The 26908-nt window shown below is 46.5% G+C and overlaps 2 protein-coding genes across 4 annotated transcripts in view; one reads left to right on the forward strand and one right to left on the reverse strand.

The window, feature by feature from the left end:
- Positions 1 to 15: 15 nt before the first annotated feature.
- ubl5 (ubiquitin like 5) lies at positions 16 to 3786 on the forward strand. 2 transcript variants are annotated; one of them, XM_055901226.1, is made up of 5 exons: positions 16 to 123; positions 670 to 726; positions 2258 to 2341; positions 2776 to 2813; positions 3573 to 3786. In XM_055901226.1, exons 2-5 carry the CDS (start codon positions 671 to 673, stop codon positions 3614 to 3616), a joined length of 222 nt encoding a protein of 73 aa, XP_055757201.1. In that variant the 5' UTR covers positions 16 to 123; position 670; the 3' UTR covers positions 3617 to 3786. The 2 variants fall into 2 exon arrangements, with proteins under 2 accessions (XP_055757201.1, XP_055757195.1); XM_055901220.1 differs by lacking the exons at positions 2776 to 2813; positions 3573 to 3786 and adding an exon at positions 2615 to 2769.
- Positions 3787 to 4839: 1053 nt separating this feature from the next.
- LOC129835497 (proto-oncogene vav-like) overlaps positions 4840 to 26908 on the reverse strand; it is a 92742-nt gene continuing 70673 nt past the window's right edge. The window contains exons 8-29 of one of the 2 annotated variants that reach the window (XM_055901151.1): positions 26346 to 26454; positions 25717 to 25818; positions 25085 to 25153; positions 22848 to 22951; positions 22361 to 22460; positions 22158 to 22253; positions 21981 to 22049; positions 17648 to 17820; positions 16959 to 17094; positions 16360 to 16469; positions 15430 to 15531; positions 14728 to 14822; positions 14268 to 14290; positions 12619 to 12661; positions 10983 to 11119; positions 10426 to 10491; positions 9969 to 10000; positions 8793 to 8903; positions 8577 to 8664; positions 7156 to 7360; positions 6805 to 6956; positions 4840 to 6117 (exon numbers count right to left, since the gene is read on the reverse strand). In XM_055901151.1, coding sequence (XP_055757126.1) covers positions 6064 to 6117; positions 6805 to 6956; positions 7156 to 7360; positions 8577 to 8664; positions 8793 to 8903; positions 9969 to 10000; positions 10426 to 10491; positions 10983 to 11119; positions 12619 to 12661; positions 14268 to 14290; positions 14728 to 14822; positions 15430 to 15531; positions 16360 to 16469; positions 16959 to 17094; positions 17648 to 17820; positions 21981 to 22049; positions 22158 to 22253; positions 22361 to 22460; positions 22848 to 22951; positions 25085 to 25153; positions 25717 to 25818; positions 26346 to 26454 — 2176 coding nt within the window. In that variant the 3' untranslated portion in view covers positions 4840 to 6063. The other variant, XM_055901160.1, reaches the window with a different exon arrangement.

Raw genomic sequence — 26908 nt, forward strand, 5'->3', positions numbered from 1 at the left:
TCCGTTTAGATGTTTCATTGGTGCATTTTCTCGTTGTACACAAAGCGGAACGCTTTACGACTACGCAGGCTGAAGCGATTCTGATTGTCGCTAACATTTTGTGAACGACTAGCGATCAATAAGGTAATATCTGTACTTATACGAGCTTTTATCAATGGTATAGACCAATAAACACGTGAGGAAACTTCAATATCTAAGACGTAATGCTTTATTTTTTTTGTTCGAAATCTTCAGTGGTTGTTGATGAAGCGCTAACTAGCTCTGCTAACATTAGCCAACTCCATATGACAACGTTTATTGTCCTAGCTATTGTGTTAGCTGCTAAGTAACATTACATTATTGGAGTTGGAATGACAAGCAACTGGAACATCATCCTTGTATTGTAATCATCACTTGTGTAACCAACTAACGTCCGCTAGTTAGCTAAACTGCATGCTGTTTCACGCCACTTCGATACGAAAGGATTTTCTTAGCAGGTTAGGAGAGCATTTTCGCTAACCCGTCTTAACCGACTATGTTAATTATCCTAACCCGTTTTAAATTCTAACCTGCTACGAAAAAGTCACGAATGTATCGAAGTGGCGTGAAAATAGTGTTATCGTATGCTCACGGTGTCATGCTGTACTGCTGTCTCAATCAACTCTCCCGGTCTCTCTCTCTGCGGATCAGGATGATTGAGGTGGTTTGCAATGACCGGCTGGGCAAGAAGGTCCGGGTGAAGTGCAAGTATCCTTTTACAAAGGTGACCAGCATGCAAGTTCAATAGCTAGTCTTCCATCACAGACCAGCCTACGCCAGTCATAGACGCCAACTGATTTAGCGCCTATTGGCGATAGTAACATACACTGTTACAATAGTATGTGGACACCCCTTCAAATGAGTGGATTCGGCTATTTCAGCCACACCCGTTGCTGACAGGTGTATAAAATTGAGCGCACAGCCATGCATTCTCCATAGACAAACATCGGCAGTAAAATGGCCTTACTGAAGAGCTCAATGACTTTCAAAGTGGCACCGTCATAGGAAGCCACCTTTCCAACAAGTCAGTTTGTCAACTTTCTGCCCTGCTAGAGCTGCCCCAGTCAACTGAAAGTGCTGTTATTGTGAAGTGGAAACGTCTAGGAGCAACAACGGCTCAGTCGTGAAGTGGTAAGCCACACAAGCTCACAGAACGGAACCGCTGCAGCGTGTAAAAAGTGTCTGTCCTCGGTTGCAACACTCACTACCGAATTCCAAACTGCATCGGGAAGCAACGTCAGCACAAGAACTGTTCGTCAGGAGCTTCATGAAATGGGTTTCCATGGCCGAGCAGCCACACACGAGCCTAAGATTCCCATGCGCAATGCCAAGCGTTGGCTGGATTGGTGTAAAGCTGGCCGCCATTGGACCCGGAGCAGTGGAAATGCATTTTCTGGCAGTCCGACGGACTAATCTGAGTTTGGCAGATGCCAGGAGAATGCTACCTGCCCCAATGCATAGTGCCAACTGTAAAGTTTGGTGGAGGTGGATGTCATGGTCTGGGGCTGTTTTTCATGGTTCGCGCCTCTTAGTTCCAGTGAAGGGAAAACTTAACTCTACAGCATACAATGACATTCTAGACGATTCTGTGTTTCCAACTTTGTCTCAACAGTTTTGGGAAGGCCCTCTCCTGTTTCAGCATGACAATGCCCCCGTGCACAACGAGATCCATACAAAAATTGTTTGTTGAGATTGTTTTGGAAGAACTTGACTGGCCTGCACAGAGCCCTGACCTCAACCCCCATCGAAACACCTGTGGGATGAATTGGAACGCCGACTAATTGCCCAACATCAGTGCCTGACCTCACTAATGCTCTTGTGGTTGAATGGAAGCAAGTCCCCTCAGCTATATTCTAACATCTAGTGGAAAGCCTTCCCAGAAGAGTGGAGGCTGTTATAGCAGCAAAAGGGGGACCAACTCCATATTAATGACCAAGATTTTGGAATGAGATGTTCGACGAGCAGGTGTCCACATACTCTTTTTTTTATCCCAGACGCTCGTTCTGAACGTTAAAACACATCGTGCGAAATGGTTTTGGAAACATAAGGAATGTATCTTTCATATCAGCAATAAATAACTTTCAACAAACTAAAGGTTAAATGACTACAGACCCTTTTAGAGGGTTATGGTTATATAGATGTCTGTAGATGCTGAACCTTCAGAGGGTTGCAGGCATAGACCCACTACACCAACATGTCGTTCTATCAGTGTTAAGTGTACAGCCTTAACCCTTTCCAGCTCAGAAGACACTATAGGAGACCTGAAGAAGCTCATCGCTGCCCAAACAGGCACACGGTGGGACAAGATCGTACTCAAGAAATGGTGAGGAAAAAATGAACAGTCCCTAGCCTACGAACCAGTGACGAGTCACTTCCCTTCTCTTCCTCATGGGTTATTCAGACTGTTCTCTGTGTAGACTGCATTTGTATCCAGGGTAACGTTTTAGAATATTAAGGTAGAAATGTATTGTGCAGAACTAACAAGCCTCTGTGACATGTAGAATAAGGAATCGTGTCATTTCTATCTGAAACGTTCAGGAAGGAACCTGGTCTAGACTGTGTTGTTCCTCTGTGACTTCCTGTTTTCTCCTCTCAGGTACACCATATTCAAGGTTCAGGAAGGAACCTGGTCTAGACTGTGTTGTTCCTCTGTGACTTCCTGTTTTCTCCTCTCAGGTACACCATATTCAAGGTTCAGGAAGGAACCTGGTCTAGACTGTGTTGTTCCTCTGTGACTTCCTGTTTTTCTCCTCTCAGGTACACCATATTCAAGGACCACGTGTCTCTGGGAGACTGTATCCTTTTCGAGCCCTCAGAAGTGCAGTGTCACTATTTGACAACAGGGTGGCGTTTTATTGTCGTGAGTCTCGTCCTGGAGGCACAACTGGGCCATTTCCTCTTAGATAGAGCAGCTGCAAAGTCAAACGTGGCTATATTGTTTTCATGCTTTTTTACAATAATGTGCTTTTTGGTGTTTAAATTAGCGTTAGGCATGAGGTTCAACAGTGTAAAACCTAATTGGATGACTTTGTGGCTGTGCCAGCTAGTGACCACTGCAGAGCTGCCTCCAGAACAACATTCACGACGAAGAACGCTAAAACAGTTGGTTTTAACCAAGAGGAAATAGAAAACCATTGAGCCCTTAGAACAACAGTTTCACTCTGACCAGGGAGGAATCTGTAAACTGGGCGAAACTGAGCCAACATGTCTGCTTTCCTTCCAGGTTTTGCTACTGTTAGATATAGTAAGGAGAGAGAGAAACGTACAGCAACATTGTAATGTCTCCTCCGCCTCACTTTATCTGATGGTTGTTGTCGGAGTGGGTTTCTAAATGTAAGCAAAGTTTTTGTTATTGAGAAATGCTGTTGGTGAAGTGTTGCCTTGAAAGTGAGGAGTTTCCTGGTTTAGGTCATTATATTGAGGGGAAACCCAGGGAAATGATTTGGTTGTGCAACTCGAGACATTTGACACACACACACTGTGCATATGGATGGTGTTTGTGTGGGACTACTGATCACCACCACTGTTGTCCTCCTCAACTCACCTGTCTGCAGATGAGATCCATGATGGGCAGAACCTGGAGCTGTACTACCAGTAGAAGACTGAGGACTCACACCAGACACACACACACCACACAATTCTATTTAATAACAAGGCTTGAGTTTGTTGATCATTGGATCAGGGTTTGCGGAAGACATTGACAATGTTCTAGTGATGAAATGTTTTGATATTGTTTGGAAATAAAAGCAAATATTTATATTAGCTTAATTTGTCTCCATCTCTAACTGGCCTGATTATCTGGGAGTGTCCCACACGGTACCCTATTCCCTTCATAGTGTACTACTATAGACCAGACTCTGTTCTGTTTAGGTACCCTATTCCCTTCATAGTGTACTACTATAGACCAGACTCTGTAATGATGCCATTTGGGACAGAACCTCTGAATATTAGACAATATTAACTGCAACGATATTAAAGGTAGACTCAGTAATGTGGCGTACATTCACAAAGTAAACGGCATAGTGGGTGAATTTCCGCATCAACTAAGACCGTTGAAGCGGGAGGCTGAACTTCTCTGCTGTTTTGATCCCGTGGCTCCCGCGTCGTAATGGTGGAGAGACCGTTGCTCTGTGTGATTGTCTGAGAGACAAGACTTCCATCTCGCTCGTCTCCGCTGCGGTGCTGCTCGTGGCAACGTCATTTCAGAGTATGTTTAAATACTGAACACGCCGATTGGCACGTTTTTTTTTTCTGTTGCTCGTTTGAAAAACGAGATTCAGTCTTGGGAGTTGTTTCCTGGCCGATTACGCGTTTGGTTTTAATGACGTTTGTCCCCCATGAGATGCTGTATACACGGAAGCCTATTTCACTTCCTCAGAATTAATTGAAGGCAACTCAAAAAGTCTGTATTTTGTTAATTTTTGCTGGGGATGTTTTAGTTGCACAATTTTACATGAAGGTGTTTGGTGCAGTATTTCTTAGCAAACAAAAAATTGTGACGTGTTGTCTTAAGTAAACAAAGTCGGGCTGCTGGGCAGGTCTATCTATGCTGCTGGATAGAGAGCAATCACCGCAGCGGTTCACCCCATGTTAGTGGGCAAACGGGTCATTGTCAAATCAAAACCCAACCTTCATTTACCAATCGTGACACTACGTCTTAGACAAGCCTGACTTTATGACCATAATGATCCTACACTTTGTAGTCCATTTAGACACCAGAACAACTGACTCATGTCTGTTTTCAAAGGGATTTGTTGCTTTTTAAAGGCATTCGCTCTTTAACTATATACAATGTTAACATGACAGAGACAGACCACATGGTAAGTCAGAGGTTTTATTCACAGCAGAAACATTGAACCGGTGCATTGAGTTCTACACATAGGAGGAAGCCAGGGGTGTCTCGACGTTAACATGTCTGAAGGGGCTGTAACCGTGTGGAGGGCGGGTCATAGAGAAGGAAAGAGGCCCCATCGTGTCTGTGCCATTGAGGCCATTTTGAAGTAGTCCATTTTCTTCTTCACAATTGGCTGATACCTCCTGATGACCCGGGTTGCACATGACTCCCAACAGGGTCACCAGGAGGGATCAGCCAATGAAGTTGGAAGGCCCCTCCAGTTGACTACATTAAAATGGTGGAAGCCCTCAATGCCCCATGCTAATACAACCTTTTGGCCACTAGAGGCCTCTATCATTCTCTATGGTAGTGGTAAAGCTTCCACCATATTGCCTCTATCTTGCAGATCTAGGCAAACATTTAACGTCTCTACGCAGTCTTTTCAATTTTAAATCATCATTGGATGTCTAATAAATCGCTGTGTTTATTTCATGAAAATAACTTCAAATGTTTAATAATTTAGTTCCCTGAGCCTCCTTTTGCCATTGGAATGCTCAGTCTGATCGTGTCGGCGTGTTGATAGAAATTTAAATATATTTACATACACAGCCCCGATTGGCAGATAGGATTGTCTAGACTCTAGAGCAGAGGTGGACAGCTCCAGTCCTCGGGGGCCTGATTGGTCCAGCTTCAGCCCCAGCTAAGACACCTGACTGCAGTAATGCAATGATCATGATCTTCAGTTCAGAATACAGTCAGTTTAATCAGCTGTGTTTGCTCGGGAAACAGTGGGACTGGAGTTGCCCATCCCTGCACTAGAGCCTAACCTGCTTACCCCTTCAAAGTAGGAGGATACATATGCAAATAAAAGATGACTGGTCATTGGTCAGAAAAATGGGATCAGATTGTGATGTCATGCTGTGGGCCAAAATCTCCATCCCACCTGACCAAATTACAAGCATTGTTTTCTAAATGCTACAAGGACATTATCATAATTTTTTCTACAATTTCAGAGTGTTATTTCGACCTCATAGTGTGGAAATATTGTTGAAAAAACAAACGGTAAAAATCACATTTTTGACTGCACAGGTTAGGGCCAAGGGAGGGGGTAGGGATTGAATTGGGACACACTGTCTCTTTCACACACAGGTGAAGGTGTGACAGTGAGGCGACATCAGCAGGAGTCACACAGGTGGAGATGTGAGGCGACATCAGCAGTATTCAGAGTAATCCTCTTCTACATAGTTAGCTGGGAACAGACCGACCTACAGACAGAGAGACAGGAGTTAGCTGTGAACAGACCGACCTACAGACAGAGAGACAGGAGTTAGCTGGGAACAGACCGACCTACAGACAGAGAGAGAGGAGTTAGCTGGGAACAGACCGACCTACAGACAGAGAGACAGGAGTTAGCTGGGAACAGACCGACCTACAGACAGAGAGACAGGAGTTAGCTGTGAACAGACCGACCTACAGACAGAGAGACAGGAGTTAGCTGGGAACAAACCGACCTACAGACAGAGAGAGAGGAGTTAGCTGGGAACAGACCGACCTACAGGCAGAGAGACAAGAGTTAGCTGGGAACAGACCTACAGACAGAGAGAGAGGAGTTAGCTGGGAACAGACCGACCTACAGGCAGAGAGACAGGAGTTAGCTGGGAACAGACCTACAGACAGAGAGAGGAGTGTGTGTGAGAGACCTTCAACAATTCGTGTGTTGGAAAAGCATTCGAGGTGAAGCTGGTTGAGAGAATGCCAAGAGTGTGCAAAGCTGTCATTAAGGCAAAGGGTGATTACTATTTGTTTAACACTTTTTTTTGTTACTACATGATTCCATACATGTTGACAGGTATATGTGTGATGATCCTACTGCATGTGCTGCATGTGAATGTGTTGATTGTGTGTGTGTGTGTGTGTGTACTGTGTGTGTGACGGTGTGTGTTGGTCCTCACTCGTCCATAGACCTCTCCTTTCCACCATCCATTGTGAGCCTTCTTAGACAGGACTTTGACTGTGTCTCCTTCTCTCAGAGACAGCTCTGTACGGTCTCTGGCTGAGAAGTCATACCTGGCCCTAGCTGTGCTGAACGAACGCATACTGCCACCTACAGGAGAGAGGGAGAGAGGTGAGTGGGAGAGAGCGAGGGGGAGAGAGAGAGGGAGGGAGCGGGAGAGAGGTGAGCGTGGCTGTGTGTGTGTTGAAACATACAGTATTTGAGAGTACTTATATTTGAGGTTATGGAAGGAAATAAGTTGAGGTTTGTAGGAAGTCTTGAGTGTTTGTGTGTGTGTCTGTGTGTGTACCTGGGGAGGGTGTGTTGAAGAGTGTGTCACTCTGTTCAGGCTGGTTGAAGGGGGTCTGGAGGGTGGTGTGTGTTTGTGTACCTGGGGAGGGTGTGTTGAAGGGTGTATCACTCTGTTCAGGCTGGTTGAAGGGGGTCTGGAGGGTGGTGTCCACATCCTTAAAATACTCCTTCAGTGAATGTTGCTGGTAGAACTGAACCATCTCCTAACAGAGGGATGAGGGAGGGGAGAGAGAGAGGGAGAGAGAGATGGGGAGGGATGGGGGAGGGGAGAGAGAGATGGGGAAGGATTGGGGAGGGGAGAGAGAGATGGGGAGGGATGGGGAGGGGAGAGAGAGAGAGATGGGGAGGGATGGGGGAGGGGAGAGAGAGATGGGGAGGGATGGGGAGGGGAGAGAGAGATGGGGAGGGATGGGGGAGGGGAGAGAGATAGGGAGAGATGGGGTGAGGGGAGAGAGAGAGATATGGGGGAGAGGAGAGAGAGAGAAATGGGGGAGAGAGAGAGGGAGAGATGGGGGAGGAGAGAGAGATAGGGAGAGATGGGGGGAGGGGAGAGAGAGAGATATGGGGGAGGGGAGAGAGATGAAGCGAGAGATGGGGGAGGGGAGAGAGATGAAGATCCAACGTGCTTTACAAAAAAGAAAAGTAAAACGTTTTTTATATTTATATTTACAAAAGAAGAAGAAAAAGGGATGAGAGGTAGAGAGATGAGAGGAAGAGGGAGAGAGACGAGGAGGGTAGACAGAGATGAGAGGAAGAGAGATGAGGAGGGTAGACAGAGAGATGAGAGGAAGGGGGAGAGAGACGAGGAGGGTAGACAGAGATGAGAGGAAGAGGGAGAGAGATGAGGAGGGTAGACAGAGAGATGAGAGGAAGAGGGAGAGAGACGAGGAGGGTAGACAGAGAGATGAGAGGAAGAGGGAGAGAGACGAGGAGGGTAGACAGAGAGATGAGAGGAAGAGGGAGAGAGACATGAAGAGGGAGAGAGACATGAGGAGGGTAGACAGAGATGAGAGGAAGAGGGAGAGAGATGAGGAGGGTAGACAGAGATGAGAGGAAGAGGGAGAGAGATGAGGAGGGTAGACAGAGAGATGAGAGGAAGAGGGAGAGAGACATGAGGAGGGTAGACAGAGAGATGAGAGGAAGAGGGAGAGAGACATGAAGAGGGAGAGAGACATGAGGAGGGTAGACAGAGATGAGAGGAAGAGGGAGAGAGATGAGGAGGGTAGACAGAGATGAGAGGAAGAGGGAGAGAGATGAGGAGGGTAGACAGAGAGATGAGAGGAAGAGGGAGAGAGACATGAGGAGGGTAGACAGAGATGAGAGGAAGAGGGAGAGAGATGAGGAGGGTAGACAGAGATGAGAGGAAGAGGGAGAGAGATGAGGAGGGTAGACAGAGAGATGAGAAGGGGAATGACGTACGATTAATCCTTTGAATGCTTTCTTCTCGTTGATGCGGTAGAGGCCTTCTGTTGACGTGATCTTGATGTGTCTGATGTCCATGTTAAACCTGGAGGAGACAGAGTGAATGAGAATCAGCGTGTGTGTGAGAGAGAGTAAGAATATGTGTGTGAAATAGGAAGATTGCCAGCTGACAGACAGCGCCTTTCTGATTGGCCAGCAAGGAGGCGGGCTCACTTGAGGCTGATTGCGAACTCTCCTCCGTCTTTCTGGCGGACCAGAAACGTTCCGTCCGACCGTGAAATCAGGAGGTTCTTCGCCGCTGACCGGTCCATGTTCCCCGCAAACCTAGAACCCAAATCACTTAAATGACCAAACCTAGAACCCATTGCAGTTACGTTAGAACAGTACAAAACCTTTCCCATGATTGCTATCAATAACTATTTTCAAACACAGAACACTTCCAAACCTAGAACCCTGCAGTGATACCACACTCTTAGAAAAAAGGTGATATCTAGAACCTAAAAGGGTTCTTTGGCTGTCCCCATAGGAGAAACCTTTGAAGAATTATTTTTGGTTCCAGGTAGGTTCGACCTGGAACCAAAAAAGGTTCTCCTGCTCCCCATAGGAACCCTTTTGGAACCCTTTTTTCTAAGATTGCAGGTAGTACATATCTAGAACATCGGTATGAGTGATACCAGGTGGTACACATCTAGAACATCGGTATGAGTGATACCAGGTGGTACACATCTAGAACATCGGTATGAGTGATACCAGGTGGTGCATATCTAGAACATCGGTATGAGTGATACCAGGTGGTGCATATCTAGAACATCGGTATGAGTGATACCAGGTGGTGCATATCTAGAACATCGGTAAGAGTGATACCAGGTGGTGCATATCTAGAACATCGGTATGAGTGATACCAGGTGGTGCATATCTAGAACATCGGTATGAGTGATACCAGGTGGTGCATATCTAGAACATCGGTATGAGTGATACCAGGTGGTGCATATCTAGAACATCGGTAAGAGTGATACCAGGTGGTGCATATCTTGAACTTCGGTATGAGTGATACCAGGTGGTACACATCTAGAACATCGGTATGAGTGATACCGGGTGGTACACATCTAGAACATTGGTATGAGTGATACCAGGTGGTGCATATCTAGAACATCGGTATGAGTGATACCAGGTGGTGCATATCTAGAACATCAGTATAAGTAATACCAGGTGGTACACATCTAGAACATCGGTATGAGTGATACAAGGTGGTGCATATCTAGAACATCGGTATGAGTGATACCAGGTGGTACACATCTAGAACATCAGTATGAGTGATACCAGGTGGTACACATCTAGTACATCGGTATGAGTGATACCAGGTGTAAATAGAATGGTATCATTACTCACCATAGGAAGTCAGATAGGTCAGGAGTTGATCTCTGGGGAAAGAGGTCAGACAGTTTGAGAACACAACCCATGCTTCCTGAAGCGCGGTATTTCTATCAATACCAGACACGGTGTCACCTAAACCTATAACATGGCATGTGTAATCAACAACATGTTGGTATTTCTATCAATACCAGACACGGTGTCACCTAAACCTATAACATGGCATGTGTAATCAACAACATGTAGGTATTTCTATCAATACCAGACACGGTGTCACCTAAACCTATAACATGGCATGTGTAATCAACAACATGTAGGTATTTCTATCAATACCAGACACGGTGTCACCTAAACCTATAACATGGAATATTTCCACTGGTGATGATCCATGTGTAACCAAGATGCCTCTAACCCACCGGTCGGATTGAGTCCCGGACTTACTCCCAGATCACTGTTTAAAGTCAGCGCTACTCACAGAGATGAAGGGCTGGACCTTACTGCAGGGGAACCAACCCATCTGACCAATCATCACGTTCTTTCCCTGAGTGACACACACAGCAGACCAATCAGACGACTAGAACAACACGGTGTCTTACAGTGCTTCCTGGAGCACATTATTGTACAGAAATGATTTACTACAAAGTACATGTTACAAGGGTGTATTACTCAATAATACGCTAGGAATTACTGAGAGGAATAATAGGCCTTGTTGGAAAGTTGTATTAAATGAGAGAGAGAGAGAGAGAGAGAGAGAGAGAGAGAGAGAGAGAGAGAGAGAGAGAGAGAGAGAGAGAGAGCGATGCCAGAGAGAGAGAGAGAGAGAGAGAGAGAGCGATGCCAGAGAGAGAGAGAGAGAGAGAGAGAGAGAGAGAGAGAGAGAGAGAGAGAGAGAGAGAGAGAGAGAGAGAGAGAGAGCGATGCCAGAGAGAGAGAGAGAGAGGGTATCTCCACCCTCCTACACACTCACACTACAGGAAGCATGCTCTGCCTGCATCGTGTGTGTGTGTGCATGTGCGTGTGTGAGTGTTTCACCTCCCACCACGTTAGTTCGGCATCGGCTCTTGTCAGTTCGATGACATCACCCATGGAGAGGTGCAGTGGTTGGCCGAACGCTACAGGGGGCGGAGGCAAACCATAGTACTCCTGACACACCTCCATTTTAGGAAAGCCTGAGAGAGAGAAAGAGAGAAAGATAATTTGTTTAATTCTACAACCACCTAAAAGGAAGCGATTCCCAAACCTTCCATAACAAAGCCATCACCTACAGAGAGATGAACCTGGAGAAGAGTCCCCTAAGCAAGCTAGTCCTGGGGCTCTGTTCACAAACACACCCCACAGAGCCCCAGGACAGCAACACATTTTGACCCAACCAAATCATGAGAAAACAAAAAGATAATTACTTGACACAATGGAAAGAATTAACAAAAAAACAGAGCAAACTAGAATGCTATTTGGCCCTAAACAGAGAGTACACAGTGGCAGAATACCTGACCACTGTGACTGACCCAAACTTAAGGAAAGCTTTGACTATGTACAGACTCAGTGAGCATAGCCTTGCTATTGAGAAAGGCCGCCGTAGGCAGACATGGCTCTCAAGAGAAGACAGGCTATGTGCTCACTGTCCACAAAATGAGGTGGAAACTGAGCTGCACTTCCTAACCTCCTGCCAAATGTATGAGCATATTAGAGACACATATTTCCCTCAGATTACACAGACCCACAAAGAATTTTAAAAACAAATCCAATTTTGATAAACTCCCATATCTACTGGGTGAAATTCCACAGTGTGCATCACAGCAGCAAGATTTGTGACCTGTTGCCACAAGAAAAGGGCAACCAGTGAAGAACAAACACCATTGTAAATACAACTCATATTTATGCTTATTTCTTTTCCCTTTTGTACTTTAACCATTTGTACATCATTACAACACTGTACATAGACATATGACATGTGAAATGTGTATATTTCTTTGAAACTTGTGAGTGTAATGTTTACTGTTAATTTTTTATTTGTTTATTATCTACTTCACTTGCTTTGACAATGTTTATTTATTATTTATTTATCGTTATTTTACCAGGTAAGTTGACTGAGAACACGTTCTCATTTGCAGCAACGACCTGGGGAATAGTTACAGGGGAGAGGAAGGGGATGAATGAGCCAATTGTAAACTGGGGATTATTAGGTGACCATGATTGTTTGAGGGCCAGATTGGGAATTTAGCCAGGACACCAGGGTTAACACCCCTACTCTTACGATAAGTGCCATGGGATCTTTAATGACCTCAGAGAGTCAGGACACCCGTTTAACGTCCCATCCGAAAGACGGCACCCTACACAGGGCAGTGTCCCCAATCACTGCCCTGGGGCATTGGGATATTTCTTAGACCAGAGGAAAGAGTGCCTCCTACTAGCCCTCCAACACCACTTCCAGCAGCATCTGGTCTCCCATCCAGGGACTGACCAGGACCAACCCTGCTTAGCTTCAGAAGCAAGCCAGTAGTGGTATGCAGGGTGGTATGCTGCTGGCTCCCAATGTTAACATATGTTTCCCATGACGATAAAGCCACTTGATTTGAATTGAATTGAGTTCAGTTAAAAACGTTCCCATTCTAATCTAATCCCAACTTGATTCAGTTCTATAATGTTACTCTACTTCCGGGATCCTCACCTGTACTGGCTGGTCTGTGAGATGCTGACTTCTTATTCTGATTCTGTAGGAACAAGACAGGTCACAGATATACAACTCACTAGAACAGACTCACAGATCACAGATATACAACCCTGTAGAACAGACAGGTCACAGATATACAACCCACTAGAAAAGATTCTCAGATCACAGATATACAACCCACTAAAAGAGACTCACAGATCACAGATATACAACCCACTAGAAGAGACTCAGATCACAGATATACAACCCTCTAGAACAGACTCACAGATCACAGATATACAACCCATTAGAACAGACTCACAGATATACAACCAACTAGAAGAGACAACACACTCCATAGGGGTGTACTACAAAGCAGGATCAATGAGTTAGCCAGCTAACGTTGATAAACAACTCTAGATGTTCTGGTTCATTAAGAAAGCTGATCAGAAGGGAGCCATGTCACTCTGCCAGTAGCTTGGCTGCTGAGTAAAAACCCTGTGACTTCAGACAGACAAAGAGGTGGAATGAACTTCCTCATGAATTGATGTGATGTGTTTAGGTGAGCAGACACCTGGGGGGCGATTGATCTGTGAGTTGTCTTTCGTGCCCACCTCTCATACCCTATAATTCTGTATCTTTTTTGTGACTAATTTGCATACAGGTCCTGATTGGCCGATGAGGGTCAACCCTGATTAGAACCAGCTGCTGCTCATCTGTTGATCTTTACAAATGCTGTTTTGAATTCAAATAAAATTGAACCTCCTGTACACACTGAAGAAGGCTGTAAAGCCACAACGTCTGTGTACGCCATCTCTGATGCAGTAAGACATTGTAAAGCCACAACGTCTGTGTACGCCATCTCTGATGCAGTAAGACATTGTAAAGCCACAACGTCTGTGTACGCCATCTCTGATGCAGTAAGACATTGTAAAGCCACAACGTCTGTGTACGCCATCTCTGATGCAGTAAGACATTGTAAAGCCACAACGTCTGTGTACGCCATCTCTGATGCAGTAAGACATTGTAAAGCCACAACGTCTGTGTACGCCATCTCTGATGCAGTAAGACATTGTAAAGCCACAACGTCTGTGTACGCCATCTCTGATGCAGTAAGACATTGTAAAGCCACAACGTCTGTGTACGCCATCTCTGATGCAGTAAGACATTGAATAATGAAGTAAGCTTAATGAGACATATTATTTAGTAGGAACTCATTACACCTCTTTGTTTGTCACTAAGAAAGCTTCACTTAAGTTTGTCTTTTTTGGTTGTTGACTCAATTAGACCATGTTTCCTAAACCCATTGAATTGAGAGAGAGAGAGAGAAGTGAGAGGCAATTCAAGCTGGTCACCAGGATGACGATTAAGACCCCGCCCCCCCCAGCAACCTCTCTGGTTCAGAGGGGCGGGGTTAAATGCACAAGACACATTTGGGTTGAATGCATTAATTGGTTCAACTGACCAAGTATCCCTTTTTTCCATCCCCACAATACATCTGTTATTTCAGAACATGTAGGCAGGTTAGCCGGCTATTGACCCTGCTTTGTAGAACACACCCCTCAGCTGTACAAGTTCCTGCCGTAAAATGTTCCTAGCTCACACAGTCATTACTCAGTACTATAGTGACACGCTGCCAAATAAAGAGCCTCTGAAAGGAGCCTTACCTTCTTCACGGTCGCTGAGTGTTCTGAAATACAAACCACAACACAGCTGAGTGTACAACACTACACACACCTGCAGAAAACATACAGGCAAAGAAAACACACACACACACACACACACACACACACACACACACACACACACACACACACACACACACACACACCTGCAGAAAACATACACACACACACACACACCTGCAGAAAACACACACACACACACACCTGCAGAAAACACACACACACACACCTGCAGAAAACACACACACACACACACCTGCAGAAAACATACACACACACACACCTGCAGAAAACATACAGGCAAAGAAAACACACACACACACACACACACACACACACACACACACACACACACACACACACACACACACACACACTACACACACCTGCAGAAAACATACAGGCAAAGAAAACACACACACACACACTTTAGTGGTACTACCTGAGTTGCGTCCGCAGCCTGGTACTCTTCCCAGACATTCTTTATGAGCGGCCATTCTGCAACGACTACAACGATACCCCTGGAAGAATATCCCCCTGAGAGAGACAGAGAGAGAGGAGGGAGGGAGGGAGTATAGAGAGAGAAGGAAGGAGAGAGAGAGAGACAGAGAGAGGAAGAGGGAGGGAGTATAGAGAGAGAGAGGAGAGAGATTGTGAGAAGTCAATCTATCTATCTATCTGTCTGTATGAAGAGTACTATTTAACTATTTAGCAGTCTTATGGCTTGGGGGTAGAATCTGTTCAGGGCCTTGTTGGTTCCAGAGTTGGTGCATCGGTACCGCCTGCCGTGCAGTAGCTGAGAGAACAGTCTATGACTTGGGTTGCTGGAATCTGAACATGTTTAGGGCCTTCCTCTGACACCGCCTGGTATAGAGGTCCTGAATGGCAGGACCCTCTGTCGTGCCTTGCGGTCGGAGGCCGAGCAGTTGCCATACCAGGCGGTGATGCAGCCAGTCAAGATGCTCTCGATGGTGCAGCTGTAGAACTTTTTGTGGATCTGAGGAGCTTTTATGTGTGTGTGTGTGTGTGTGTGTGTGTGTGTGTCTGTGTGTGTGTGTGTGTGTGTGTGTGTGTGTGTGTGTGTGTGTGTGTGTGTGTGTGTGTGTGTGTGTGTGTGTGCGTGTGTGTGTGTGTGCGTGTATACCTGAGGAGCATACAGCAGGCCTTGCAGGAGGTGGTATCTTCAAAGCAGTGCATCTGGAAGTCATGATTGTTGGCAGTACAGTTCTCTGGACACATGTTGGACCTGCCCATCAAACAATCAACCAACCAAATAAATCAATCTATCAGTCAGTCTGTCCATGAACCAATCCCTCCCTCCCTCCATCCACCAATCCATGAACCAATCCCTCCCTCCATCCATGAACCAATCCATGAACCAATCCCTCCATCCATCCACCAATCCATGAACCAATCCCTCCCTCCATCCACCAATCCATGAACCAATCCCTCCCTCCATCCACCAATCCATGAACCAATCCCTCCCTCCATCCACCAATCTATGAACCAATCCCTCCATCCATCCACCAATCCATGAACCAATCCCTCCCTCCATGCACCAATCTATGAACCAATCCCTCCCTCCATCCACCAATCCATGAACCAATCCCTCCCTCCATGCACCAATCCCTTCCATTCTCCATCCATCCATCCATCCATCCCTCCCTCCATCCATCCATCCCTCCTTCCATCCCTCCCTCCCTCCATCCACCAATCCCTCCCTCCATGCACCAATCCCTCCCTCCCTCCCTCCATGCACCAATCCCTCCCTCCATGCACCAATCCATCCACCAATCCCTCCCTCCCTCCATGCACCAATCCCTCCCTCCATGCACCAATCCCTCCCTCCCTCCCTCCATGCACCAATCCCTCCCTCCATGCACCAATCCATCCACCAATCCCTCCCTCCATGCACCAATCCCTCCCTCCATGCACCAATCCCTCCCTCCATCCATCTATCCACCAATCCATGCACCAATCCCTCCCTCCATCCATCCATCCACCAATCCATGCACCAATCCCTCCCTCCATGCACCAATCCTTCCCTCCATCCATGCAGTATTGTATGACTCACAGGGCCATCTCAAACTGCTCCAGCCATTTCTTCTTGAGATCTCTGGTCTTGAAGAACAGGTCGTATCCTGACTTCCCATAACAGTCTATAAGCAGGAAAAAATGTGACCACTACACACACACACACACACACACACACACACACACACACACACACACACACACACACACACACACACACACACACACACACACACACACACACACACACACACACACACACACACACACGGGATAAGTTTAGTACAAAATGTGAGGAGAGAAGAGAAGAGAAGGAGGAGAAGACGAGAAGAGAAGGAAGAGAAGAGGAAGAGCAGAGAAGAGGAGGAGGAGAAGACGAGAAGAGAAGGAAGAGAAGAGGAAGAGCAGAGAAGAGGAGGAGGAGAAGACGAGAAGAGAAGGAAGAGAAGAGGAAGAGCAGAGAAGAGGAGGAGGAGAAGACGAGAAGAGAAGAGGAAGAGAAGAGGAAGAGCAGAGAAGAGGAGGAGGAGAAGACGAGAAGAGAAGGAAGAGAAGAGGAAGAGCAGAGAAGAGGAGGAGGAGAAGACGAGAAGAGAAGAGGAAGAGCAGAGAAGAGAAGAGGAAGAGCAGATTTACTACCTTCTTGCTGTCCTTCTCCCCGGTGGTCTCGTCTCGTAGCTGGTAGTTCTGCAGGTCTATAATCTCCTTCAGTTCCATCGTCTCTCCACTCTTCTTCTTACACACTAGCATCGCCTTGTCAAACAGGAACGCATACCTGACACACACACACACACACACACACACACACACACACACACACACACACACACACACACACACACACACACACACACACAACGTAGTAAAACAACAATACAGACCTCACACTCACAGCCCCCCCCCCCCCCTCTCACAGACTAACACACACTGTGACACACACACAGCTCCCCCCCCCCCCACACTGACACAAACTGTGACCCCCCCCCACACACACACACACACAGACTAACACACACTGTGACACACACACATACAGACTAACACATACTGTGACACACACACACACTGACACACACTGTGACCCCTCCCCCACCCACACACACTGACTAACACACAGACTAACACACACTGTAACACACACACAGCGCCCCCCCCCCCCCCACACACAGACTAACACACACTGTGACACACACACAGCTCCCCCCCCCCCCCCCCCACACACACACACACACACTGACACACAATGTGACCCCCACCCCCCCACACACACACAGTGTGACCCCCCCCCCCACATACACACTGACACACAGTGTGACCCCCCCACACACCTGTCCTGTTTGGACTTCTTCTCTGAGGAGCTGATCTTCAGTTCTCCATCTATCTTGGGTCGTCCGAACAGAGCCAGAGACTGAGTCATGTTCTCTATAGACAACTGGAAGGTGGTGATCTGTTTGATGATCTCGTTGTCTCGCTTTACCTCGTTCACACACTGAGCCAGGTCCTGGAACACACACACACAGGTACAGATGAACGCACGCACACACACACACAGGTACAGATGAACACACGCACACACACACACACAGGTACAGATGAACACACGCACACACACACACACACAGGTACAGATGAACGCACGCACACACACACACACACAGGTACAGATGAACACACGCACACACACACACACAGGTACAAATGAACACACGCACACACACACACACAGGTACAGATGAACGCACGCACACACACACACACAGGTACAAATGAACGCACGCACACACACACACACAGGTACAGATGAACACACGCACACACACACACACAGGTACAAATGAACACACGCACACACACACACACACACACAGGTACAGATGAACGCACGCACACACACACACACACACACAGGTACAGATGAACGCACGCACACACACACACAGGTACAAATGAACACACACACACACACACACAGGTACAAATGAACGCACGCACACACACACACACATGTACAAATGAACACACACACACACACACACAGGTACAAATGAACGCACGCACACACACACACACAGGTACAAATGAACACACACACACACACACACACACACACAGGTACAAATGAACGCACGCACACACACACACACAGGTACAAATGAACGCACGCACAAACAGAGAAAAACAGCTCAGTACTCAGCTCGGTGCATGTTTGTGTCATGCTTGTCCTGTTAGTATCAGTAAAGTCTGGAAGAGGACCTCATGCTTGTCCTGTTAGTATCAGTAAAGTCTGGAAGAGGACCTCATGCTTGTCCTGTTAGTGTCAGTAAAGTCTGGAAGAGGACCTCATGCTTGTCCTGTTAGTGTCAGTAAAGTCTGGAAGAGGACCTCATGCTTGTCCTGTTAGTGTCAGTAAAGTCTGGAAGAGGACCTCATGCTTGTCCTGTTAGTATCAGTAAAGTCTGGAAGAGGACCTCATGCTTGTCCTGTTAGTATCAGTAAAGTCTGGAAGAGGACCTCATGCTTGTCCTGTTAGTGTCAGTAAAGTCTGGAAGAGGACCTCATGCTTGTCCTGTTAGTGTCAGTAAAGTCTGGAAGAGGACCTCATGCTTGTCCTGTTAGTGTCAGTAAAGTCTGGAAGAGGACCTCATGCTTGTCCTGTTAGTGTCAGTAAAGTCTGGAAGAGGACCTCATGCTTGTCCTGTTAGTGTCAGTAAAGTCTGGAAGAGGACCTCATGCTTGTCCTGTTAGTATCAGTAAAGTCTGGAAGAGGACCTCATGCTTGTCCTGTTAGTATCAGTAAAGTCTGGAAGAGGACCTCATGCTTGTCCTGTTAGTATCAGTAAAGTCTGGAAGAGGACCTCATGCTTGTCCTGTTAGTATCAGTAAAGTCTGGAAGAGGACCTCATGCTTGTCCTGTTAGTATCAGTAAAGTCTGGAAGAGGACCTCATGCTTGTCCTGTTAGTATCAGTAAAGTCTGGAAGAGGACCTCATGCTTGTCCTGTTAGTATCAGTAAAGTCTGGAAGAGGACCTCATGCTTGTCCTGTTAGTGTCAGTAAAGTCTGGAAGAGGACCTCATGCTTGTCCTGTTAGTATCAGTAAAGTCTGGAAGAGGACCTCATGCTTGTCCTGTTAGTGTCAGTAAAGTCTGGAAGAGGACCTCATGCTTGTCCTGTTAGTATCAGTAAAGTCTGGAAGAGGACCTCATGCTTGTCCTGTTAGTGTCAGTAAAGTCTGGAAGAGGACCTCATGCTTGTCCTGTTAGTATCAGTAAAGTCTGGAAGAGGACCTCATGCTTGTCGTGTTAGTGTCAGTAAAGTCTGGAAGAGGACCTCATGCTTGTCCTGTTAGTGTCAGTAAAGTCTGGAAGAGGACCTCATGCTTGTCCTGTTAGTATCAGTAAAGTCTGGAAGAGGACCTCATGCTTGTCCTGTTAGTGTCAGTAAAGTCTGGAAGAGGACCTCATGCTTGTCCTGTTAGTGTCAGTAAAGTCTGGAAGAGGACCTCATGCTTGTCCTGTTAGTATCAGTAAAGTCTGGAAGAGGACCTCATGCTTGTCCTGTTAGTATCAGTAAAGTCTGGAAGAGGACCTCATGCTTGTCCTGTTAGTGTCAGTAAAGTCTGGAAGAGGACCTCATGCTTGTCCTGTTAGTATCAGTAAAGTCTGGAAGAGGACCTCATGCTTGTCCTGTTAGTATCAGTAAAGTCTGGAAGAGGACCTCATGCTTGTCCTGTTAGTATCAGTAAAGTCTGGAAGAGGACCTCATGCTTGTCCTGTTAGTGTCAGTAAAGTCTGGAAGAGGACCTCATGCTTGTCCTGTTAGTGTCAGTAAAGTCTGGAAGAGGACCTCATGCTTGTCCTGTTAGTGTCAGTAAAGTCTGGAAGAGGACCTCATGCTTGTCCTGTTAGTATCAGTAAAGTCTGGAAGAGGACCTCATGCTTGTCCTGTTAGTGTCAGTAAAGTCTGGAAGAGGACCTCATGCTTGTCCTGTTAGTGTCAGTAAAGTCTGGAAGAGGACCTCATGCTTGTCCTGTTAGTATCAGTAAAGTCTGGAAGAGGACCTCATGCTTGTCCTGTTAGTGTCAGTAAAGTCTGGAAGAGGACCTCATGCTTGTCCTGTTAGTATCAGTAAAGTCTGGAAGAGGACCTCATGCTTGTCCTGTTAGTGTCAGTAAAGTCTGGAAGAGGACCTCATGCTTGTCCTGTTAGTATCAGTAAAGTCTGGAAGAGGACCTCATGCTTGTCCTGTTAGTATCAGTAAAGTCTGGAAGAGGACCTCATGCTTGTCCTGTTAGTATCAGTAAAGTCTGGAAGAGGACCTCATGCTTGTCCTGTTAGTATCAGTAAAGTCTGGAAGAGGACCTCATGCTTGTCCTGTTAGTGTCAGTAAAGTCTGGAAGAGGACCTCATGCTTGTCCTGTTAGTGTCAGTAAAGTCTGGAAGAGGACCTCATGCTTGTCCTGTTAGTGTCAGTAAAGTCTGGAAGAGGACCTCATGCTTGTCCTGTTAGTATCAGTAAAGTCTGGAAGAGGACCTCATGCTTGTCCTGTTAGTATCAGTAAAGTCTGGAAGAGGACCTCATGCTTGTCCTGTTAGTATCAGTAAAGTCTGGAAGAGGACCTCATGCTTGTCCTGTTAGTATCAGTAAAGTCTGGAAGAGGACCTCATGCTTGTCCTGTTAGTGTCAGTAAAGTCTGGAAGAGGACCTCATGCTTGTCCTGTTAGTGTCAGTAAAGTCTGGAAGAGGACCTCATGCTTGTCCTGTTAGTGTCAGTAAAGTCTGGAAGAGGACCTCATGCTTGTCCTGTTAGTGTCAGTAAAGTCTGGAAGAGGACCTCATGCTTGTCCTGTTAGTATCAGTAAAGTCTGGAAGAGGACCTCATGCTTGTCCTGTTAGTGTCAGTAAAGTCTGGAAGAGGACCTCATGCTTGTCCTGTTAGTGTCAGTAAAGTCTGGAAGAGGACCTCATGCTTGTCCTGTTAGTATCAGTAAAGTCTGGAAGAGGACCTCATGCTTGTCCTGTTAGTATCAGTAAAGTCTGGAAGAGGACCTCATGCTTGTCCTGTTAGTATCAGTAAAGTCTGGAAGAGGACCTCATGCTTGTCCTGTTAGTGTCAGTAAAGTCTGGAAGAGGACCTCATGCTTGTCCTGTTAGTATCAGTAAAGTCTGGAAGAGGACCTCATGCTTGTCCTGTTAGTATCAGTAAAGTCTGGAAGAGGACCTCATGCTTGTCCTGTTAGTGTCAGTAAAGTCTGGAAGAGGACCTCATGCTTGTCCTGTTAGTATCAGTAAAGTCTGGAAGAGGACCTCATGCTTGTCCTGTTAGTGTCAGTAAAGTCTGGAAGAGGACCTCATGCTTGTCCTGTTAGTGTCAGTAAAGTCTGGAAGAGGACCTCATGCTTGTCCTGTTAGTGTCAGTAAAGTCTGGAAGAGGACCTCATGCTTGTCCTGTTAGTGTCAGTAAAGTCTGGAAGAGGACCTCATGCTTGTCCTGTTAGTGTCAGTAAAGTCTGGAAGAGGACCTCATGCTTGTCCTGTTAGTATCAGTAAAGTCTGGAAGAGGACCTCATGCTTGTCCTGTTAGTATCAGTAAAGTCTGGAAGAGGACCTCATGCTTGTCCTGTTAGTGTCAGTAAAGTCTGGAAGAGGAAGGTCAACTCACTCTCATGGCGTCTAGCGCTGTCCGGAGGTTTTCTTTCTCTGTAGTGCTAGAGGTGTGTTTCACCAGCTCCTGGTAATCACATTACACTATTAACAGTGATGCATTTAGGCCACATGTGTGTTAATAAAACACACACACACACACACACAGAGACACAGACACACACACGTTGTGTACCTGGAGCAGTAGGTGGTATTTGAGGACTCTCTGCATGGGAACCATGAGTAGATCACGCAGAGAGAACCTGCCACTGTTAGCCCTCTTAGAGCACTCCTAGAGAGGAGAGGAGAGGAAGAGGGGGGGGGGGGGGAGAGGAGATCAGTTCAGTGTAAATTAAAGAGAATAAGCTACTTCAGAGATGTATCCACCACTGTTCTCACCTCTAGTTTCATTCTGACTCCTTCCTTCATGGCGGACATCTTGTCCAGGTGTTTAGTAGCTGCTTCCACCTGGCTGCAGTACCGCCCATACGGCAACAACCTGGGAGAGAGAGATATATTTCAGCAATAAGGCCGACAGGGTCCGGTATATGGCCAATATACGAAGGCTAAGGGCTGTTCTTAAGCACGACGCAACGCAGAGTGCCTGAATACAGCCCTTAGCCGTGGTATATTGGCCATTTATCACAAACCCCCGAGGAGCCTTATTACTATTATAAACTGGTTACCAACGTAATTAAAGCAGTAAAAACAAATGTTTTGTCATACCTGTGGTATACGGTCTGATATACCATGACTGTCAGCCAATCAGCATACAGGACTGGAACCAGCCAGTTTATAATCATTTTACACAATCTTTCCAGCCCTTAAATCCCTTTATAATCAAGCGTTTCAGATTTGCCGTGCTGATAACGGAGCATTTCTCTACCTCTCTTTGTAGTTGATGAAGACCTGGTAAAGGTTCTCGGCATTCAGGGTTAAGATAGAAGTCTGGATCTCCCCCAGCAGACTGCGATGGGTTACAGCCAGGTCCTACAGAGAGGAGAGAGGGAGGGGAGGAGAGAGAGAGAGGGGGGAGGAGGTAGAGAGAGAGAGGGGTAAGAAGGGGAGGAGGTAGAGAGAGAGAGGAGAGAGGGAGGGGAGGAGGTAGAGAGAGAGAGAGAGAGGGAGGTAGAGAGAGAGGGAAGATGTAGAGAGAGAGAGGGAGGAGGTAGAGAGAGAGAGGGAGGAGGTAGAGAGAGCGAGAGAGAGGGGGGTAAGAGGGGAAGGAGGTAGAGAGAGAGAGGGAAGAGGTAGAGAGGGGGGGTGTAAGAGGGGGAGGAGGAGGAAATTATGACTTCATATGTTGGGGGCTGTCTCACACACAGTTTACCCTGTACACACACAGTTTACCCTGTACATACACACAGTTTACCCTGTACAAACACAGAGTTTACCCTGTACACACACACAGTTTACCCTGTACACACACACAGTTTACCCTGTACACACACACAGTTTACCCTGTACACACACACAGTTTACCCTGTACATACACACAGTTTACCCTGTACATACACACCGTTTACCCTGTACACACACACAGTTTACCCTGTACATACACACAGTTTGCCCTGTACACACACACAGTTTACCCTGTACATACACACAGTTTACCCTGTACATACACACAGTTTACCCTGTACACACACACAGTTTACCCTGTACATACACACAGTTTACCCTGTACACACACACAGTTTATCCTGTACACACACAGTTTACCCTGTACATACACAGTTTACCCTGTACATACACACAGTTTACCCTGTACATACACACAGTTTACCCTGTACATACACAGTTTACCCTGTACATACACAGTTTACCCTGTACATACACACAGTTTACCCTGTACACACACAGTTTACCCTGTACACACACACAGTTTACCCTGTACATACACACAGTTTACCCTGTACACACACACAGTTTATCCTGTACACACACAGTTTACCCTGTACATACACAGTTTACCCTGTACATACACACAGTTTACCCTGTACACACACACAGTTTACCCTGTACATACACAGTTTACCCTGTACATACACAGTTTACCCTGTACATTCACACAGTTTACCCTGTACATACACAGTTTACCCTGTACACACACAGTTTACCCTGTACATACACACAGTTTACCCTGTACATACACACAGTTTACCCTGTACACACACAGTTTACCCTGTACACACACAGTTTACCCTGTACATACACAGTTTACCCTGTACATACACACAGTTTACCCTGTACACACACACAGTTTACCCTGTACACACACACAGTTTACCCTGTACATACACACAGTTTACCCTGTACATACACAGTTTACCCTGTACACACACAGTTTACCCTGTACATACACACAGTTTACCCTGTACATACACACAGTTTACCCTGTACATACACACAGTTTACCCTGTACATACACACAGTTTACCCTGTACATACACACAGTTTACCCTGTACATACACACAGTTTACCCTGTACATACACACACAACTATGGAGATAATGACTTCTCTCTACAGTCACTATACAAAACATTAGGAACACCTGTTCTTTCCATGACTGACCAGGTGAATCCAGGTGAATGATCCCGTATTGATGTTCAGTCAGTGTAGATGAAGGGGAGGGGACGGGTTAAAGAAGGATGTTTAAAGCCTTGAGACAATTGTGACATGGATTGTGTTTGTGTGACGTTCAGAGGGTGAATGGTCAAGACAAAAGATGTAAGTGCCTTTGAACAGGGTATGGTAGTAGGTATGGGGTATGGCAGTAGGTGTGGTATAGGTAGTGTAGTAGGTGACAGGCGCACCGGTTTGTGTCAAGAACTGCAACGCTGCTGGATTTTTCACACTCAACAGTTTCCTGTGTGTATCAAGAATGTTCCACCACCCAAAGGACATGCAGCCAACTTGACACAACTGTGGGAAGCATTGGAGTCAACATGGACCAGCATCCCTGTGGAACAGCTTTCAACACCTTGCAGTGTCCGTGCCGAACTGAGGCTGTTCTGAGGTCAAAGGGCACCTCCATATCATTAGAAAGGTGTTCTTAATGTTTGGTATAGTCAGTGTGTATACTAATACTATGTACAGGAGGAAGAAGAGAATGCCATACCGCCGTGTTGATGAAGATACTCTCTATGTCGTGAGGCTGAAGGAACTTCTGGAGGGGCTTCATAAAGTGCTACGCGCACAGAGAGAGTTACAGTTAAGTTTGAGAGAGAGAGAGAGAGAGAGAGAGAGAGAGAGAGAGAGAGAGAGAGAGAGAGAGAGAGAGAGAGAGAGAGAGAGAGAGAGAGAGAGAGAGAGAGAGAGAGAGAGAGAGAGAGAGAGAGAGAGAGAGAGAGAGAGAGAGAGAGAGAGAGATAAAAGAGAGCTTGACAGAGCGAGAGAGATAAAAGAGAGAAGGAGGGACAGAGAGAAAGAGAGAGAGAAGGAGGGACAGAGAAGGAGGGACAGAGAAGGAGGGACAGAGAGAGGGAGAGAAGGAGCGAGCTAGAGAGAGAGAGAAGAAGAAAGCTAGAGAGAAAGAGAGAGGAGAGAGAGAAAGAGAGAAGGAGCACAGAGAGAAAGAGAGAAGAGCAGAGAAAGAGAGGAGGGACAGAGAGAAGGAGGACAGAGAAAGAGAGAAGGAGGGACAGAGAAAGAGAGAAGGAGGGACAGAGAAAGAGAGAAGGGGGACAGAGAGAAAGAGAGAAGGAGGGACAGAGAGAAAGAGAGAAGGAGGACAGAGAGAAAGAGTACTACCTGTAATATGGACTCCAGCGTGTCAGTGTATTTCTCCTCTGTCTGTCTGATTTCCTGTAGGCAGCATTCTCTCTTATCCACCTCCATCTTCTGCTGCTGCTGCTGTAAAGTAATACAACCACAATTACACAACCTTAACACAACCATAACACAACCAAAAACACAACCTTAACACAACCATAACACAACCAAAACACAACTAAAACACAACCATAACACAACCAAAACACAACCAAAACACAACCAAAACACAACCATAACACAACCATAACACAACCTTAACACAACCATAACACAACCTTAACACAACCATAACACAACCAAAACACAACCAAAACACAACCATAACACAACCATAACACAACCATAACACAACCAAAACTCAACCATAACACAACCAAAACACAACCATAACACAACCCTAACACAACCCTAACACAACCATAACACAACCATAACACAACCAAAACACAACCATAACACAACCAAAACACAACCATAACACAACAATAACAAAACCAAAACACAACCGAAACACAACCCGAGTGTAGAAACAGCCCCCATCCTTTAAGTGTGAAAACAACGTAGCTGAGTTAACACATCTCTGGTAGTATTGACCGTTCTCTCACCGTCTCCGATGGCTCATCGGCCCTCATCAGGTCTTCATATATCTCATCCCCCTCATTCTCCTCATCCTCCACACAGTCATAAAGGTCATCATCCTCGTCCACTGTTTCACTGAGAGGGAGAGAGAGGGGAGGGAGAGAGAGGAGGGAGAGAGAGGGGAGGGAGAGAGAGGAGGGAGAGAGAGGGGAGGGAGAGAGAGGAGGGAGAGAGAGGGGAGGGAGAGAGAGAAGGGAGGGGAGGGAGAGAGAGGGGAGAGAGAGGGGAGAGAGAGGGGGGGAGAGAGAGAGGAGAGAGAGGGGAGAGAGAGAGAGGGGGGAGGGAGAGAGAGGGGAGGGAGAGAGAGGAGGGAGAGAGAGGGGAGGGAGAGAGAGAGGGGAGGGAGAGAAGGGAGGGAGAGAGAGGGGAGAGAGAGGGGAGAGAGAGAGAGAGAGAGGGGAAGGAGAGAGAGGGGATAGGGGAGGGAGAGAGATAGAGGGAGGAGAGAGAGAGGAGAGAGAGAGGAGAGGGAGAGAGAGGGGAGGGAGAGAAAGAGAGGAGAGAGAGGGGAGGGAGAGAGGGGATAGGG

This window comes from Salvelinus fontinalis, chromosome 3 (genome assembly GCF_029448725.1).
Source record: "Salvelinus fontinalis isolate EN_2023a chromosome 3, ASM2944872v1, whole genome shotgun sequence".
NCBI lineage: Eukaryota > Metazoa > Chordata > Actinopteri > Salmoniformes > Salmonidae > Salvelinus > Salvelinus fontinalis.